We start from the raw sequence: 18,075 nt of genomic DNA, 5'->3' as shown, positions 1-18,075 counted from the left end.
CTCAGCTACTGGTCTTGCTGTCCTCTGTAGTCCTTGGCTTACTCATTCTAAAGTACAAACTTGATGGAGTTCCCTTCATGGCTCAGTGGTTAATGAACCTGACTAGGATCCATGAGGTTGCAGATTCGCTCCTTGGCCTTGCTCAGTGGGTTAAGGATTGGGCATTGCTATGAGCTGTGGTGTAGGTTGCAAAGGCGCCTCAGATCTGGTGTTGCTATGGCTGTGGCGTAGGCTGGCAGCTATAGTTCTGATTCAGCCCCTAGCCTGGGAACTTCCATATACTGCAGCTGTGGCCCTAAAAAGCAATAAATAAATTGATTAAAAAAAATAATGTACAAACTTCATGGAACTATCCTGCTGAAAATCTTCAGTAGCTTCCCATTTTGATAAAATCAAAACTATTGGGTATAAAGCACTTAGGAAGAGTGTAGTCAGACTCCTCTCCTACCTCTGTCACCACTTCAATCCACCCCTCAATCTTTTGGTTCTGAAGATGTTTATAGAGTTCCTTAAGCAGGTAATAGACCGTTTTCCCTCTGGCTTTTATCATACTTTTCTTAGAGTTCCTGTCATGGCACAGCAGAAATGAATCAGACTAGAAACCATGAGGTTGCGGGTTCAGTTCCTGGCCTCACTCAGTGGGTTAAAGATCCAGCGTTGCCGTGAGCTGTGGTGTAGGTTGCAGACGCAACTTGGATCTGGCATTGCTATGGCTGTAGCGTAGGCTGGCAGCTGTAGTTCCAATTTGACCCCTAGCCTGGGAACCTCCATATGCTGTGGGTCGGCCCTAAAAAACAATAAATAAAATCATACTTTTCTCTACCTGAAATGACCTTTCTTGTGTTCTTCACCAGCATCAGAATATTGGAGTATTGATTTATTGTCTCTGGTTTTCAGTATTGTTGAAAAGTCCAAAACCATTCTTATTCCTTATCCTTTGTGTGTGGCCTATTTTTTCTCTAGAAACTTAGAATTTTCATTGTCAGTGTACTGAAATGTATTGGGTCTTTTGTTGTTGTTGTTGTTGTGCCCACAGCATGCAGAAATTCCCAAGCCAGGAATAGAACCTATGCCACAGTAGTGACCTGCGCCACAGCACTGACAACACTGGATCCTTAACTGCTAGGCCACCAGGGATGTCTAGGTATGGGTCTCGTCTCTTCTACTGTTTCTGTCACTTCATGGGTACTTTCAGCCTGGAAACCCAAGTTCTTCAATTCTGGGGGATTTTCTTGAGTTAGTCAATAACTTCTTCTTACCCTCAATTTTCTCTCTAGATCTGTTGAATTTAATATTAGGCTTCATTGACCTGACCTTGTCTTCCTTTTCATTTCCCTTTTCCTTCACTCTGCAAAAGATTTCTTCAACTTTCTAGTCCATCTGTTGATTCTTGGATGCAATTTTTTATCTCTTTGAAGATGATTGTGACGATTTTCATCTGCCTGCAGTCTTTTTCCTTTGTTACCTTTTATCCTTCCTGTTTATTCAGCATAATTGTGTATGTCATAGTTATAACCAGAAAAAGCCCTTAAAGTGTGCATGAAAAGGAAATTACAGGGTATGTGGAACTACTACCATTGCCCCAAGTATTTAAAGGATTTCTTCACATGCTGGAAGTGAAATGATGTAGTGTTACAGTAGGCTAAGTGTTTTAATGACAATTTTGAATGAGGTTTGCTGGCTGGAATGAGGTGTGAAGTGACTTTACATGACCTCGGTTGTGCAACGCCATTCTCCATGACAAAAAATTTAGTAAAGCAACCTAAAGTTCACTCAAATTTTGAATCTGTGTCTATAAACATGCCATTTTAACATCTCTGCCACTGGCAATGGAAATAAAGTATAATTAGTCATATTTTTTTTGTCTTTTTTTTGTCTTTTTGTCTTTTTTGTTGTTGTTGTTGCTGTTGCTATTTCTTGGGCCGCTCCCGCGGCATATGGAGGTTCCCAGGCTAGGGGTTGAATCGGAGCTGTAGCCACTGGCCTACGCCAGAGCCACAGCAACGCGGGATCCGAGCCGCGTCTGCAACCTACACCACAGCTCACGGCAACGCCGGATCGTTAACCCACTGAGCAAGGGCAGGGACCGAACCCTCCATGGTTCCTAGTCGGATTCGTTAACCACTGCGCCACGACGAGAACTCCTAATTAGTCATATTTTGAGCATTAGGATTTTTACCACTGTCAGTGTCTAACAGACTAAGTGCACACGGGGAAGAGAAGTAACATTTACTGAAATCCTGTCATGTGCCAGGTACTGTATTAGGTGCTTTATATTTGTTATCTATTTTAACTAGTCTGAAGTTATAAAACTAAAATACATTTCTCCATAATGATCTCTATTTTTTTTATTCATCAAGATTGTATTGTGTTTATTTGACTTTGTATAAGCGAGCAACCATTAGCAAGCAACTCTTAGTGGTCCTGGTCAGCCATTGGTCAGCATTGTAGTGAGCCCTTCCCCCAGCCAAGTGACAGTTAGTGAGTGACCGCTGGTCCCTCCCCCTTCCTTTCTCAGTATAAAAGGAGCCTGAATTAGAACTGAGGCAAGACGGTTTTTTGAGACACTAGTCTGCCCTCTTCTTTGTCTGCTAGCTTTCCGATTAAAGTTATTCCTTGCCGCAACAACTCTCTGTGAATTTATTGGCCTGTCCCGCGGAGTTGAGCGAACTTGGGTGTATTAACGTTTGTATCCCAGCGCGCAGTACAGTGTATGACTCAAAACCGGCACTGAGAAAATGCTGAGTACATGAAAATGAAGAGGGGATCTTGTCTTTCATATATTCTTTCCTATAAGGGGGAGGGAGCAAGTAAATCTAGGTCGCAATGTAGATATCCTGAGTTTAATTACAGCAATCGAGGACAGTAACGTTTTAACTTGATCTAAAACGAACTGAGTTCCTGTTGTGGCTCAGCCACATAGACCCCCCCCCACTAGCATCCATGAGGATGCCTGAAGGTTAAGGATCCGCTGTTGCTGTGAGGTGTGGTGTGAGTCTTAGAGCAGGCTAGGATCTGGCGTGGCTGTGGCTAGGCTAGGCGATTTGACCCCTAGCCTGGGAACTTCCATATAGATACACTACGGGTGCGGCCCTAAAAACAAACCCCAAAACGTATAGAATCTCAAAGGAGAGAAAGGGAACTCGCTTAACTCATTTTTTTTCCCGCTAATGTACCTCTACAGCAAAGCCAATGGGCGGGATGGCAAATCGGGGAGTAGCCAATCATCTGGTAGAGACTCTAATCCCCGCCCCCGCCGGTCAGCTGCAAGACCTTGAGTGCAGGGGGCGGCGAGACACGTCCTCCTTCAGTACCTGCCCCGCGGCGGGTGAAGTGTGCGGCTGCGTCCTCCGCAGGGCTAGGGGTCTGAGATCCAGGTGAGTATCTGCTGGCCTGGAGTAAACTGTACCTCCCCATCTCAGTCCCTCCCGCCGGGAGCCGGGGTGAAACACCGACCCAGAGGAGCAAACCTAAGGTCAGACTCCAGCGGGGAGGGAGCGCGTGGGATGAACTACCTTCTTGGTCGCGGAAACGAACGGGAGGTCTTTTGCTTTTCGCTGCTGATGGTCGGGGATATTGGGGCGGGATGGCAACACTGAGAGGTTCCCGGGCTTCGTCAGGGGCCGCAAATCCTGATGAACACAGCGAGGGGAGGGGGAGCAACTTCATAGGGTCCTAAAATGCCAGAGGACTCTAGCTCCCAGATCCTGGCCTGTCCCTGACCCGCCGCCGTCTCCGGACGCGCAGTACATAGAAACCGTTGCCAAGGCTGGAGGTTGCCAGTTCCTTTTGGTCTCCGGCTGCGTGGGGCGGACACTTGGCCCTGTGGGTGCTGGAAAAGAACGTACCTAAGTGGAAGAAAACAATTTTTCGTGGTACTTAGTCCATCGCAGTTTGCACTGGCGGTATTACTGGTAAGCTGATTAGGAAACATGGGCAATGGATGGTGGAAAAGCAATTAACGGTAACTAGGACCAAAATTTTTCCTAATCAGAGACAAATTGCACACAGATGTAGAAGAGTTCTAATTAGAGCAAATAAAGGATTTTGTAACTTTTTTGGGATCTTGAGAATTGACATATCGTGGTCTTGAGAATGTGCAGTCTATCCCCCCACCGGCCGCCCAATGGTAGTTTTCAGAAAGGACTCTCAGAGTTCCCATCGTGGCTCAGTAGTTAACGAATCCGACTAGGAGCCATGAAGTTGCGGGTTCGACCCCTGTCCTTGCTCAGTGGGTTAAGGATCCGGTGTTGCTGTGAGCTGTGGTGTAGGTCAGGATCCCGCGTTGCTGTGGCTCTGGCGTAGGCCGGCGGCTACAGCTCCGATTAGACTCCTAGCCTGGGAACCTTCATATGCCTCAGGAGTGGCCCTTTACAAGGCAAAAAAAAGACCAAAAAAAAAAAAAAACTCAAAAAAAACCCAAACCAGAAAGGATTCTCAGAAACGTTAAAATAGTGTTCAGAATGAAATTTGCTTGATAAGGTAAGAGAAGTCTTTATGATTTCAAAGTTTTTTATTATAATTTATTCAAATCATAAGATCTCAGGAGGTTCAAAATTCCTTCAATTCGAGGTAATCTATTTTAATCTAATTGGATGCTTAAATCCCTCCCACCAAAAATCCTCCAGCTCTGTGGAAAAATTCTCCTAAAGATAACTATTCTGGGCAGCATGAATAATTTTAAAGTTCTTGCTTTTTTTGTAACTTCCACCCTCAAGCCTATGCTTGTGATGGGAGACATTCATCATACTGGGGCTTGCTCATATGTTGTGAAATCCATATTCTCACTTCTAAGCGGGATCTCCTCCAAAAGCTGATAAATTGCCATCTACACCCTATACCCCATCAAAGCTGGCAGGAACATTGGGAAGCTGACAGAGCTTTCTCTTTTTCTGTAATCTGATATATACCGAGGCTCCCAGAGGGCAGGCATGCCAAGGAAAATACTTGTAATGAATTAGACCCATTGCTACTTGTTTTAAAAGTTATCACCCAATGTTTCAGTGCATTTTTTTTTTCAAAAAAAACTTTGACAGCAACATATTTTCTTTCCAACATAATGTATTTTTATACACTCATATTCATAATTTGTTTATATGAAATAAAAATTTTTATAAAACTAATGGTATGTCAGGTAATCTTATTTATTGCTCTCCTATCTCTTGAAACAATGCTGATTGCAACTCACTAAATTGATTTCATGGGTTGCCACTGTGCTTTGTTTGGAAAGCATGGTTAAGTATGATAGTTAAAGTATGTGAGCTCTGTAGTTGCCTACTAATATTCAAATCTTTAGTTCACTACTTAATAGTTATATGACCTTAAGCAGTTTATATACTTGAAACATCACCTTCCTCATCTGTAAAAAGGGAGTCGTTATTAATATCTTTCATGAAAGTGGTTTTGAAGATTGAGATAATCCATGGCATATAAAATTTAGCTCCATAAATGTTATTACTGCTCTCTACTTAAAACTTACTCGATATAGTAGTTGAAGGATTAAATGAAATAATAGTATATGTAAAGTACATTAAGAACTATGTATTTGTTGCTCTTTCTGTCACCATCTTTATCAGCTTATCAATAGAGGGAAACTGTGCGGTGCTACCTTATTTCCAATTCAATTGCATTCAGCAAGGGCTTGTTAAGGGGTATGAGATACTACCTATTCTTTTAGTCCTGAAGCTCTGAGATGATTAAAGAAGGACCTCTCACAATCTAGAAGGAAAAACAAAGGAACAGAATTTGAATATGTGCTATGTGCTGTGAGAGAGGTATGTACAGAGTGCCTTTAGAACACACACTGGGGAGCTGTGCATTGATGGGAGTGGGAACTGGGAATGTAAGGAGACAAGGGATGGGACCAGGTGATGTTCAGTAGAGTTACAGAAAGATGGTACTTAGGTTGTGCTGTATGGCGAAAGGATGGTTGAGATGTTAAGCAGCTAATGTAGAAGTCAAAATCCACATTAAAAGATATTTTAAAAAGCAGCGTGAGCACAAAAGGGGGCCAGAATATGCTATTCCCCACATAGCCACTTTGGCATAAGGATTATTTTGAGTTGAAGGCAATTAAGAAGCAACAGACAAAGGAAGAACTCTACCCCCGCTTCTGCCTAAAAGCAGGGCCTAAATTTCCCATTATGAAGGTGTTCCCTCCTCTCTCTCATAACAGAATGAGGAGAAGAGCCCTTATTACAGTAGATGGGCAGAGGACCAAGGTGAGTCTCATAAACAAATCTGACTGAAATAACCCGTGTCTTCCATTAGTTTCTAGCATATATTTACCTTCATCTAGAAGCTCACACCTGCTTTCCTTTGTCTAATCACCTCCACACAATTTATCACCCTTTGGTAAGATGGTATAGAGCCTCCCAGGCCTAACAGTTAAAGTTTTCACTTTTCTGTGAGGCCCCCATAAGCACATAAAACAAACCTTTTCTTTTGCTAATGTCTTTCGTCAATTTAATTTATAAGCCTCAGCTGCTGAACCCAAATGGGTAGAGGATTCCTCTACAGCACCCAAACCTGCTTTATCATTGTATTGCAACTTTGCTTAAGTGTAGGTTAACTAAGATAATCCAGGAACAATATGTACTAATTTGGCTACATCAATGGTAACTCTTCTTATCAGGGAGAGAGGGTTTAAAATGAGTAGCTTCCTCCTTGGAAGAAATATTCCACCTCCTTTGCTATAGAAATGAAAAACGTTACAGAAGTACCCAGATGGTTACTACTCTCCAAATTGAGTATTAATATATATATATATGTATATATATATATAATATTAGATTTGTAACTATTAGATTTATAGCTATTTTCCTATACTGTATTTCAGCCATGACTGCCAAAGATTATCCATCATTATGGGGCTTTGGAACAACAAAAACATTTAAAATTCCTGTTGAGCATTTGGATTTCAAGTATATTGAAAAATGTAGAGATGTTAAACATTTGGAAAAAATTCTTTGTGTGCTCAGGTAAGCATTTAAAAATCATTTTTTTTAAAATTTATATTCATTTATTTATTTTTATGTAACCACACTTTTTTTTTTTTTGGTCTTTTTAGGGCTGCACCCTTGGCATATGGAGGTTCCCAGGCTAGGGGGTGAGTCAGAGCTGCAGCTGCTGGCCTACACCACAGCCACAGCAATGCCAGATCCAAGCTGCATCTGCAACCTACACCACAGCTCATGGCAATGCCAGATCCTTAACCCACTGAGCAAGGCCAGGGATCGAACCTGCATCCTCATGGATGCTAGTCAAATTCATTTCCACTGAGTCACGATGGGAACTCCCTAAAAATCATTTCATGCTTCGTTTTGCCAATATTCAAATCCACATTAGAAATTTTGGAGCAGATTTTCAAATATTGAGATTGTTGTTTTTGTCCATGTTAGGCTTCAAAAATAATGGCTTTAATTTTGTGGTTAGTTTGGAAGGCTCTCCCTAGGTCTGTTTTCAGCATGAGACTTGGGCTAATTAGTACCCAGGGGGGCATTTTTACTACTTCCTCCCACTTTCTAGGAAAAGGTAAAACAGCCATTAGGAGGCACTGCTTAGGCTGATAAAGTTCTTTGGCATTCTGTCACTTCATGCCTTCTGCCAGCAAGGGTGCTGACTCATTGGGAGCGGCTGCCTGGAGGGTGGCAGGAAAGCCGGGCGGTGTGGGGGGGGGCAGGCAGGGAGTTAAGGCCTCTGGGCTGTGATTGTCACACTTTAATATTTGCCAATATGGTGGCTTAAAAGTAGAGTCTGCTTCAGGAAATCAAGAGTGATGGGGCCCAGGAACCTGTGTTTTTAACAAGCACACTGGCTGATGGATAGGGCATCATTAGTATTCCTTTGGCTAACACTGGTTCTCTTTTTTTTCCTCTGAGGTGCTGCTTTATAGCTGTGTCCTCTCTTTTTTCTTTTTTTTTTTTTTTTCCTTTTTGGCTTCCCAAAGCATATGGATGGAGTTCCTGGGCCAGGGATCAGATCTGAGCCACAGTTGCGACCTAAGCCACAGTGCTGGTGGCAATGCCAGATACTTTGCCCACTGTACTGGGTTGGGGATCCAACCTGCATCGCAGCACTGCAGAGATGCCACTGATCCCATTGCACCACAGTGGGGACTGTCTCCTTTTTCTTTCTCATCACCTTTGGCTTCCTGTCCCGCCTAAGCATCTCTGCCTGTCTACAGCCAAGGCTGATATAATAGCCTCATCATGTTGTTTTTCTCAACACATAAGAATATTTTCATTTATATTTGATCAAGGGCTAATAAAGAAAATGAGAAGTTTCTAGGATGAAAGTGTTTGAGAGACATTTTATGAATAGCTTAACTGTATTGCATTGACTAGGAGTTACTGTTTTTATTATTTTGGCTGCGACCACAACATGCAGAAGTTCCCAGGCCAGGGACTGACCCTGAGTGAGAGTAGTGACAACACCAGATCCTTAACTGCTAAGCCACCAAGGAACTTTTATTTTTTAAAATCTAATTTGAAAGTGGGATTTTTTTTTTAATTTTCTGAAAAATTTAAAAGTAAACAGACTTACAAGAAAAGGGGGAAATATTGATTTTCCTTAAAAAAAAAAAAAGAAAAGATGAAGAGAGCAGAGGTCTCTGTTGAACTCTTTAAGAAAGGAATTCGGGAGTTCACATTGTGGCACAGCGGAAACAAATCCGACTAGGAACCATGAGGTTGCAGGTTCAATCCCTGGCCTCACTCAGTGCGTTAAGGATCTGACATTGCTGTGAGCGGTGGTGTAGGTCGAAGACTCGACTTGGATCCTGTGTGGCTGTGACTGTGGCGTAGGCTGGCAGCCGTAGCTCTGATTCGACCCCTAGTCTGGGAACCTCCATATGCCACAGGTGCGACCCTAAAAAAAAAGAAAGAAATTCTGTTCCTTGAATGGTTGAATTTAGAGGTGTATTATTCTAAACTGTTCTTCTGCCATTTTCTTCCTATCTCTTTGGGGGGAAATTTGAGCTAGAAGCAGTAATTCCTTGTTAGAATGGAAGTCCCAAGTCTCACTCTTTGCCTGTTTCTAATAATGAGTTTCCATTAATAAGTTTAAAATTACTTTATATGTGAAGTTCCCATTGTGGCTCAGTGGGTTAAAAACCTGACTAGTATCCATGAGGATTCAGGGTCAGTCCCTGGCCTCACTTAGTGGGTTAAGGATCCACTGTAGGTAGCAGATGGGGCTTGGATCTGGATCTGGCGTTGCTATGGCTATGGCGTAGGCCAGCAGCTGCAGTTCCAATTTGACCCCTAGCCTGGGAAATTCCATGTGCTTGCAGGTTCGGCCCTAAAAGAGAAAAAAAGATTACCATATATATATATATATATATGTTAAAGAGGAGAGAAATTGTTATTCATTCAGCTCTTAAAGTGTTTGATAGAAATTGGTGTCTTTGGAGCTCCTTTTTTTCCCCGCTTCATTGCAATACTCCATAGATTAGTAAATGAAAGTGGAGGTTGCTCTAGTTGAAGGTGGGGGGAAGGCAGAAGCTCAGGCTTCATCCTCATGCTGGGGCAGAGGGCCAGATCTCCGTGGAACCCCTGGGCTCCATGGAACCTGGTTTGCAAACCACTGGTCCACATGCTCTCTAAATAAACTCTAAAATTCTGATTTTTTTTTTTTTTTTAAGGTCTGGTGAAGAGGGATATTATCCTGAACTCACAGAATTTTGTGAAAAGCGTCTTTCAGGCTTGGCTCCTGCAAGTAGAGCTTTGAGGAAAGATAAGCCTGCAGCAACAGCGTCCAGTTTTACAGCAGAAGAATGGGAAAAAATTGACGGTGATATAAAGGTATAGAGTAACATCACTTTCTGTGACATTGTCATAGATATATATCTATTTCACTTATCTGAAATCCTAGGCTTCTTATTTGTCAGGGAAGGGTTTTAGTGGTAATTAGGTGGTGTTGGTTGCAGCTGATACGCAGAAGAATATTGTGAATATGCGTGTTCATGGATTTGTTTGGCGGTGTGGGGTGGTTTTTTTTTTTTTTTTTAATTGAGGTATAATTGACCTGTAACATTATATTATTTTCAGGTTTACAACATAATTATTTGATATTTGTATGTCTTGCAAGTTAATCACTGCAGTAAGTCGTTAACATTTATTACCACACATAGTTACACATTTTTTTAAATTTAATAAACTGCTGTTTTTTCTCATGAAGATGAGATTTCATCTTTGATTAACATGTTTTCTTCCTTCTTTCCTTCATTCCTTTTTATGGCCCCAATTGTGGCACATGGAAGTTCCTGGGCCAGGGACCAAACCCAAGTCCCCTATCACCCCACCTTTTTTTGTTTCTAAATTATTTTAATTTTTCCCTTATAATTGGTTTACAGTGTTCTGTCAGTTTTCTACCAGACAGCAAAGTGACCCAGTCACACACACATACATACATTCTTTTTTCTCACATTATCATGCTCCATCATAAGTGACTAGACATAGTTCCCAATGCTAGATAGCAGGATCTTATTGCTTATCCATTCCAAAGGCAATAGTTTGCATCTATTAACCCCAGATTCCCAGTCCATCCCACTCCCTCCCTCTCCCCCTTGGCAACCCCAAGTCTGTTCTCCAAGTCCATGAGTTTCTTTTCTGTGAAAAGGTTCATTTGTGCCATATATTAGATTCCAGATATAAGTGATATCACATGGTATTTGTCTTTCTCTTTCTGACTTCACTTAGTATGAGAGTCTCTAGTTCCATCCATGTTGCTGCAAATGGCATTATTGTGTTCTTTTTTATGGCTGAGTAGTATTCCATTGTGTATATGCACCACACCTTCTTAATCCATTCATCTGTCGATGGACATTTGGGTTGTTTCCATGTCTTGGCAATGGTGAATAGTGCTGCAGTGAACATATGAGTGCATGTATCTTTTTCAAGGCAAGTTTTGTCCAGATATATGCCCAAGAGTGGTAGTTCTATATTTAGTTTTCTGAGTTACCTCCATACTATTTTCCACAGTGGTTGTACCAATTTACATTCCCACCAACGGTGCAGGAGGGTTTCCTTTTCTCTACACCCCCTCCAGCATTTGTTATTCATGGACTTATTAATGATGGCCATTGTGACTGGTGTGAGGTGGTATCTCATAGTAGTTTTGATTTGCATTTCTGTAATAATCAGTGATGTTCATCATTTTTTCATGTGCTTTTTGGCCATTGTTTTATTTTTTAAAGTTTTATTGAAGTATAGTTGATTTACAGTGTTGTGATAAATACTGCTGTACACCCAAGTGATTCAGTTATACATGTACATGCATCGACTCTTTTTCAGATTCTTTTCCCATATAGATTATGATGGAATATTGGGTAGAGTTCTCTGTGCTATACAGCAGCTCCCTGTTGGGCAATAATTCCGTATACCACAGTGTGCTTATGCCAATCCCAAACCCCCCATCCTTCCCTCCCCCTCCTCACACCTGTCCCCAAAACATATGAATGTATATAACAAAACTGAAACAGATTGAGATAATAGAGAACAAACTACTGATTACCAGGAGTTCCCATTGTGGCTCAGTGGTTAACGAATCCGACTAGGAACCATGAGGTTGCGGGTTCCATCTCTGGACTTGCTCAGTGGGTTAAGGATCCGGCGTTGCCCTGAGCTGTGGTGTAGGTCGCAGACGAGGCTCGGATCCCGAGTTGCTGTGGCTCTGGTGTAGGCTCGTCGCTACAGCTCTGATTAGACCCCTAGCCTAGGAACCTCCATAGGCCTTGGGAGCAGCCTAAGAAATGGCAAAAAGACAAAAAACAAAAAACAAAAAAAACCTACTGGTTACCAGAGGGCAGAGTGGAGAGGGGAGGGGCAAGATAGGAGTAAGGGATTAAGATATACAAACTGCTATGTATAAAGTAAATAAGCAATAAGGATGTATTTTACAGCATATTATTTTGTAATAACTTTAAATGCAACACAGTGCATAAAAATAGAGTCACTGTGTTGTACTCTTGAAACTAACAAAATATTGTAAGTCAAGTGTACTTCAAATTTTGAAAATTAGCTATTTTATAGTCATTTCACTGAGGTTTGTTTTTGTTTTTGTTTTTGTTTTGTCTTTTTGCCTTTTCTAGGGCCGCTTCCGCGGCATGCGGAGTTTCCCAGGCTAGGCGTCTAATCAGAGCTGTAGCCACCAGTCTACACCACAGCCACAGCAATGTGGGATCCGAGCCACGTCTGTGACCTACACTGCAGATCACAAAAATGCCATATCCTTAACCCACTGAGCAAGGCCAGGGATTGAACCTGCAACCTCATGGTTCCTAGTCGGATTCGTTAACCACTGTGCCACGATGCAAACTCCTCATTTCACTGAATTTTGACAAAAGTATATGCTATCAAATATTTCCGTTACCCCTAAAAATTTCATTGTACACTTTTCAGTTAATGCTGACCCCACATCCTGGGTCCTGGCAACCAGGGAACTACTTTCAGTCATTACAGATTTGCCTTTTCTAGAGATACTGTTATAAGTGTAATTATACAGTATATCTTCTTTTGTGTCTGGCTTCTTTCACTGAGCATCATGGTTTTGAGATTCATCTATGTTGTTGCATGTGTCCATAGTACATTCCTTTTTATTGCTGAGAAGCAGTAAAATTTACATATATCTCAGTTTGTTTAACTATCTGCCAGTTGATGAACAAATGCCAAAATGTTTCCCAAAGTGGCTCTCCCTTCAGTTATGGATAAAAATTCCAGTTGTTCTACATCTTGGTCCCTTAGTATCATCAGTTTTATTGATTTTAGCTATTCTATTAGGTATGTTGTGGTATCTCATAGTAATTTTCACTTGCTTTTCTTTAGTGACTAATGATATTGAGTGTCTTTTTATGTGCTTTTTTGTAATACATATTTCTTCTTTTGTGAAATATCTTTAACTTTTTTGCTCATTAAAAATTTTGGATTGGAATTCCATAGTGGCACAGTGAATTTAGGATCTGGTGTTGTACTGCAGCGGCTCAGATTATTGCTGTGGCCTTGGTGTGAAACCTGGCCAGGGAGAGAACTTTCCAAAATAAAAAAAAAATGGATTGTTTGTGTTCTTTTGAGTTGTAAAATACGTGTTTTCATTATGCCTTTGCAAACATTTTCTGATTTTCTGTGGTGTGCCTTTTCATTTTTTTAAGTGTCTTTGGAAGAGTAAAATTTAAAAATTTTGATGAACCAATTTACAGTTTGTGCTTTTGTGTGCTATTTAGGAAATCTTTGTCTAGGGAGTTCCCTTGTGGTGCAGTGGGTTAAGGCTACAGCCGTGTCACTGAAAAGATTCAGGTCGGTGCTGTGGTGATGGTTCTACCCCCAGGAACTTCTGCATGCAGTGGGCATGGCTGGAAGGAAGGAAGGTCTTGTTTAATGCAAGTTCCATAGCTTTTTGCCTATGGATTGTCTAGAAAGTTTACAATTTTGACTCAAATTTAGGTCTAAGATCTGTTATATTATTTGGACACACACACAAATATATATGCATACATGTGCGTGCACACACACACACACCCCATACACCCATACATGCTAATATGAATAGCCAAGTGTCCAAGCATCATTTAATGAAAGATTATCCTTTCCTCATTGAACTTCTTGGTATCATTGTCAAATATTAATTGACTATGTATTTGTAGTTCTATGTTTTCAAATTTTCTGGAGTTCCCGACGTGGCTCAGTGGTTAACAAATCCGATTAGGAACCATGAGGTTGCAGGTTCGATCCCTGACCTTGCTCAATGGGTTAAGGATCCGGCGTTGCTGTGAGCTGTGGTGTAGGTCACAGGCGAATCTTGGATCCTGCGTTGCTGTGGCTCTGGCGTAGGCCTGGCAGCTATAACTTTGATTGGACCCCTAGCTTGGGAACCTCCATATGCTGCAGGAGGAGCCCTAGAAAAGGCAAAAAGACCAAAAAAAATTTTTTTTTCTTTTTATAAATTTTTCTTATAGTTAATTTACAATGTACTGTCAATTTATGCTGTATAGCAGAGTGACCTAGTTATACATATATATACATGCCTTTTCTCACATTATCCTCCATCATGTTCCATCACAAATGATTAGATATAGTCCCCTGTGCTATACAGCAGAATCTCGTTGCTTACTCACTCCAAATGCAATAGTTTGCATCTACTAACCCCAAACTCCCAGTCATTCCCCCATGGAAATCACAGGTCTGTTTCCCATGTCCATGAGTTTGTTTCTTTTCTGTAGGTAGGTTCATTTGTGCCATATATTAGATTCCAGATATAAGTGATATCTCAGGGTATTTGTTTTTCTCTTTCTGACTGACTTCACTTAGCATGAGACCCTCTAGTTCCATCCGTATTGCTGCAAATGGCATTATTATTATTTAGTGACTTTCTTTTTATTATCTTATTTTTTGGCTTTAAACTCAATGAATTTAATTATATTTATAGCTGTACAACTGTACCATGATCATCACAACCCAATTTTACAGCATTTCCACCCGAAACCCCCAGCCCATCCCACCCCTCCCCGAGAACTGTCTCCTTTGAAAACCGTAAGTTTTTCAGAGTCTGTGAGTCAGTTTCTGTACTGCAAAAAAGTTCATTGTATCCTTTTTTTTATATTCCATATATAAGTGATGGTATATGATGTTTGTTTCTCACTGTCTATCTTCACCTTAGCATGATAGTTTCTTGGGCCATCCATGTTGCTGCAAGTGCCATTATTTCATTCCTTTTTATGGCTGAGTAATATTTCATTATGTATATGTACCACATCTTGTTTATCCACTCCTCTGTTGATGGACATTTAGGTTGCTTCCATGTCTTGGCTATTGTATACAGTGCTGCAATGAACATTGGTGTACATGTATCTTTTTGAGTCATGGTTTGTTGAGGAATCTGCATACTGTTTTCCACTGCGGTTGCACCAATTTACATTCCCACCAACAGTGTAAGAGGGTTCCCTTTCTCCACACCCTGTCCAGCATTTACTGTTTGTGGACTTTTTGGTGATGGCCATTCTGGCTGGTATAAGGTGGTACCTCAGAGTTGTTTTGATTTGCATGTCTTTAATAATTAGTAGTGTTGAACATCTTTTCATGTGTTTTTTGACCATCTGTATGTCTTCTCTGGAGAATTGTTTAAATCTTCTGCTCATTTTTTGATGGGGTTGTTTGTTTTTTTGGTATTAAGCTGCAGGAGGTGTTTATATATTTTGGAGATTAATCCCTTGTTGGTCACTTTGTTTGCAGATACTTTCTCCCATTCTGTGGGTTGTCTTTTCATTTTGTTTAGGGTTTACTTTGCTTTACAGAAACTTTTGAGTTTAATTAGGTCCCATTTGTTTATTTTTGTTTTTATTATCATTACTTTAGGAGGTGGATCTGAGACATACTGCTGTGGTTTATGTCAGAGTGTTTGGCCTATGTTTTCCTCTAAGAGCTTTATGGTATCTGGTCTTATATTTAGGCCTTTAATCCATTTTCAGTTTATTCGTGTGTGTGTGTGGTGTAGGGTGTGTTCTAATTTCATTCTTTTACATGTAGCTGTCTGCTTTTCTGAGCACCACTTATTGAAGGGAGTGTCTTTTGTCAATATGTATTCTTGCCGCCTTTGTCATAGATTAGTTGACTATAGGTGTGTGAGTTTAATTCTGGGCTTTCTATCCTGTTTCACTGATCTATACTTCTGTTTTTGTGCCAGTACCATACGGTTTTGATGATTGTTGCTTTGTAGTATAGTCTGAGGTCAGGGAGCCTGATTCCTCCAGCTCCATTTTCTTTCTTGGAATGGCTTTGGTTATTCTGGGTCTTTGGTGCTTCCAGACAAACTTTGAAATATTTTGTTTGAGTTCTATGAAAAATATCCTTGGTAATTTGATAGGGATTGCATTGAATCTGTAGATTGCCTTGGGTAGTATAGTCATTTTGATAATATTGATTCTTCTAATCCAAGAGCATGGTATGCCTTTCCATCTGTTTGTATCATCTTTGATTTCTTTCATCAGCATCTTATAGTTTTCAGAGTACAGGTCTTTTGTCTTTTTAGGTAGGTTTATTCCTAAGTATTTTATTCTTTGTAATGCAATGGTAAATGGGATTGTTTCCCTAATTTCTCTTTCTGATGTTTGCTGTGGGTTTGTCATTGTTACTATATAGAAATGCAGTAGATTTCTGTGTATTGATTTTGTATCCTGCAACTTTACCAAATTCATGGATGAGCTCTGACAGTTTTCTGGTAGCATCTTTAGGATTCTCTTAGTATCATGTCATCTGCAAATAGTGATCATTTTACTTCTTCCTTTCCAATTTGGATTCCTTTTATTTCTTTTTCTTCTCTGATTGCCATGGCTAGGACTTCCAAAACTATGTTAAATAGTAGTGGTGAGAGTGGACATCCCTGTCTTGTTCCTGATCTTTGTGTGAATTCTTTCAGCTTTTCACCATTGAGAATGATGTTTGCTGTGGGTTTGTCATATACGGCCTTTATTATGTTGAGGTAGGTTCCTTCTATGCCCACTTTCGTGGGGGGGGGTCGGTTATCAGAAATAGGTGTTGGATTTTGTCAAAACTTTTTCTGCATCTTTTGAGAGGATCATAGGGTTTTTATTCTTCAGTTTGTTAATGTGGTATATCACACCAATTTGTGGATATTGAAAAATACTTGCATCCCTGGGACAAACCCCATTTATCATAAAGTACAACCATTTCAATGTATTGCTGAATTTTGTTTGCTAGTATTTTGTTGGATTTTTGCATCTATGCTCATCAGTGATATTGGCCTGTAGTTTTCTTTTTTTGTGGTATCTTTCTCTAGTTTGGGTATCAGGGTGATGATGCCTCTTAGACTGAGTTTGGGAGTGTTCCTTCCTCTGCAATTTTTTGGAGTAGTTTCAGAGGATATGTGTTAGCTCCTCTCTAAATATTTGATAGAATTCATCTGTGAAGCCATCTTGTCCTGAACTTTTGTTTGTTGGAAGTTTTTAAATCACAGTTTCAAATTCAGTTCTTGTGATTGGTCCATTCATCCTTCCTATTTCACCTTGGTTTAGGCTTGGAAAATTGTACTTTTCTAAGAATTTGTCTATGTCTTCTAGGTTTTCCATTTTATTGGCATATGGTTGCTTGTAGTAGTCTCTTACGATCCTTTGTATTTCTGTGATGTCCATTGTAAGTTTTCCTTTTTCATTTCTAATTTTATTGATTTGAGGTCTCTCTCTTTTTTTCTTAATGAGTCTGGCTAAGGGTTTATCAATTTTTTTGATATTTTCAAAGAACCAGCTTTTTGTTTCATTGATCTTTTCTATGGTTTTCTTGATTTCTATTTAATTTATTTCTGCTCTGATCCTTATGATTTCTTTGCTTCTGCTATCTTTGGGTTTTGTCTGTTCTTCTCTCTCTAGTTGCTTTAGGTGTAAAGTTAGGTTATTTATTGAGATTTTTCTTGTTTCCTGAGGTAGGCTTGTATTGCTATAAACTTCCTTCTTAGAACTGCTTTTGCTAAATCCCATAGGTTTTGGATTGTTGTGTCTTCGTTGTCTTTGCTTCTAGGTATTTTTTAACTTCCTCTTTGATTTCTTTAGTGATCCATTGGTTGGTTGGTAGCAGGTTGTTTAGTCTTCACATGTTCGTGTTTTTTGCAATTTTTTTCTTGTTGATTTCCAGTCATATAGCATTGTGGTCAGAAAAGATTCTTAATATGATTTCCATTTTCTTAAAGTTACCAAGGCATGATTTGTGGACCATAATGTGATCTATCCTAGAGAATGTTCCATGTGCACTTGAGAAGAATGTGTATTCTGCTGCTTTTGGATTGAATGTTCTGTAAATACCTATTAAGTCCATCTGGTCTAATGCTTCGCTTAAGGCCTGTGTTTCCTTGTTGATTTTCTGTCTGGATAATCTGTCCATTCCTGTAAGGGGGATGTTAAAATCCCCCGCTTATTGTGTTATTGTCAGTTTCTCCTTTCGAGTTTGTTAGAAGTTGCCTTATATATTGAGTTGATCCTATATTAGGTGCATATATATTTACAATTGTTATACCTTCTTCTTAGATTGACCCTTTGATCATTGCGTAATGTATTTCTTTGTCTCTTATAATATT

General features: G+C 40.2%; 1 protein-coding gene across 1 annotated transcript in view; it reads left to right on the top strand.

Moving 5' to 3' along the window:
* Positions 1 to 3,212: 3,212 nt before the first annotated feature.
* The window catches only part of SPAG1 (sperm associated antigen 1), a 97,781-nt gene continuing 82,918 nt past the window's right edge, over positions 3,213 to 18,075 (top strand). The window contains exons 1-3 of the mRNA XM_047783524.1: positions 3,213 to 3,377; positions 6,839 to 6,980; positions 9,644 to 9,803. Coding sequence (XP_047639480.1) covers positions 6,841 to 6,980; positions 9,644 to 9,803 — 300 coding nt within the window. The 5' untranslated portion in view covers positions 3,213 to 3,377; positions 6,839 to 6,840. The remainder of the gene's footprint in view (positions 3,378 to 6,838; positions 6,981 to 9,643; positions 9,804 to 18,075) is intronic.

This window comes from Phacochoerus africanus, chromosome 6, assembly GCF_016906955.1.
Source record: "Phacochoerus africanus isolate WHEZ1 chromosome 6, ROS_Pafr_v1, whole genome shotgun sequence".
NCBI classification, from domain to species: domain Eukaryota; kingdom Metazoa; phylum Chordata; class Mammalia; order Artiodactyla; family Suidae; genus Phacochoerus; species Phacochoerus africanus.
The sequence above is the reverse complement of the archived record's forward strand: the minus strand, read 5'-3'. Positions and strand labels throughout refer to the sequence as shown.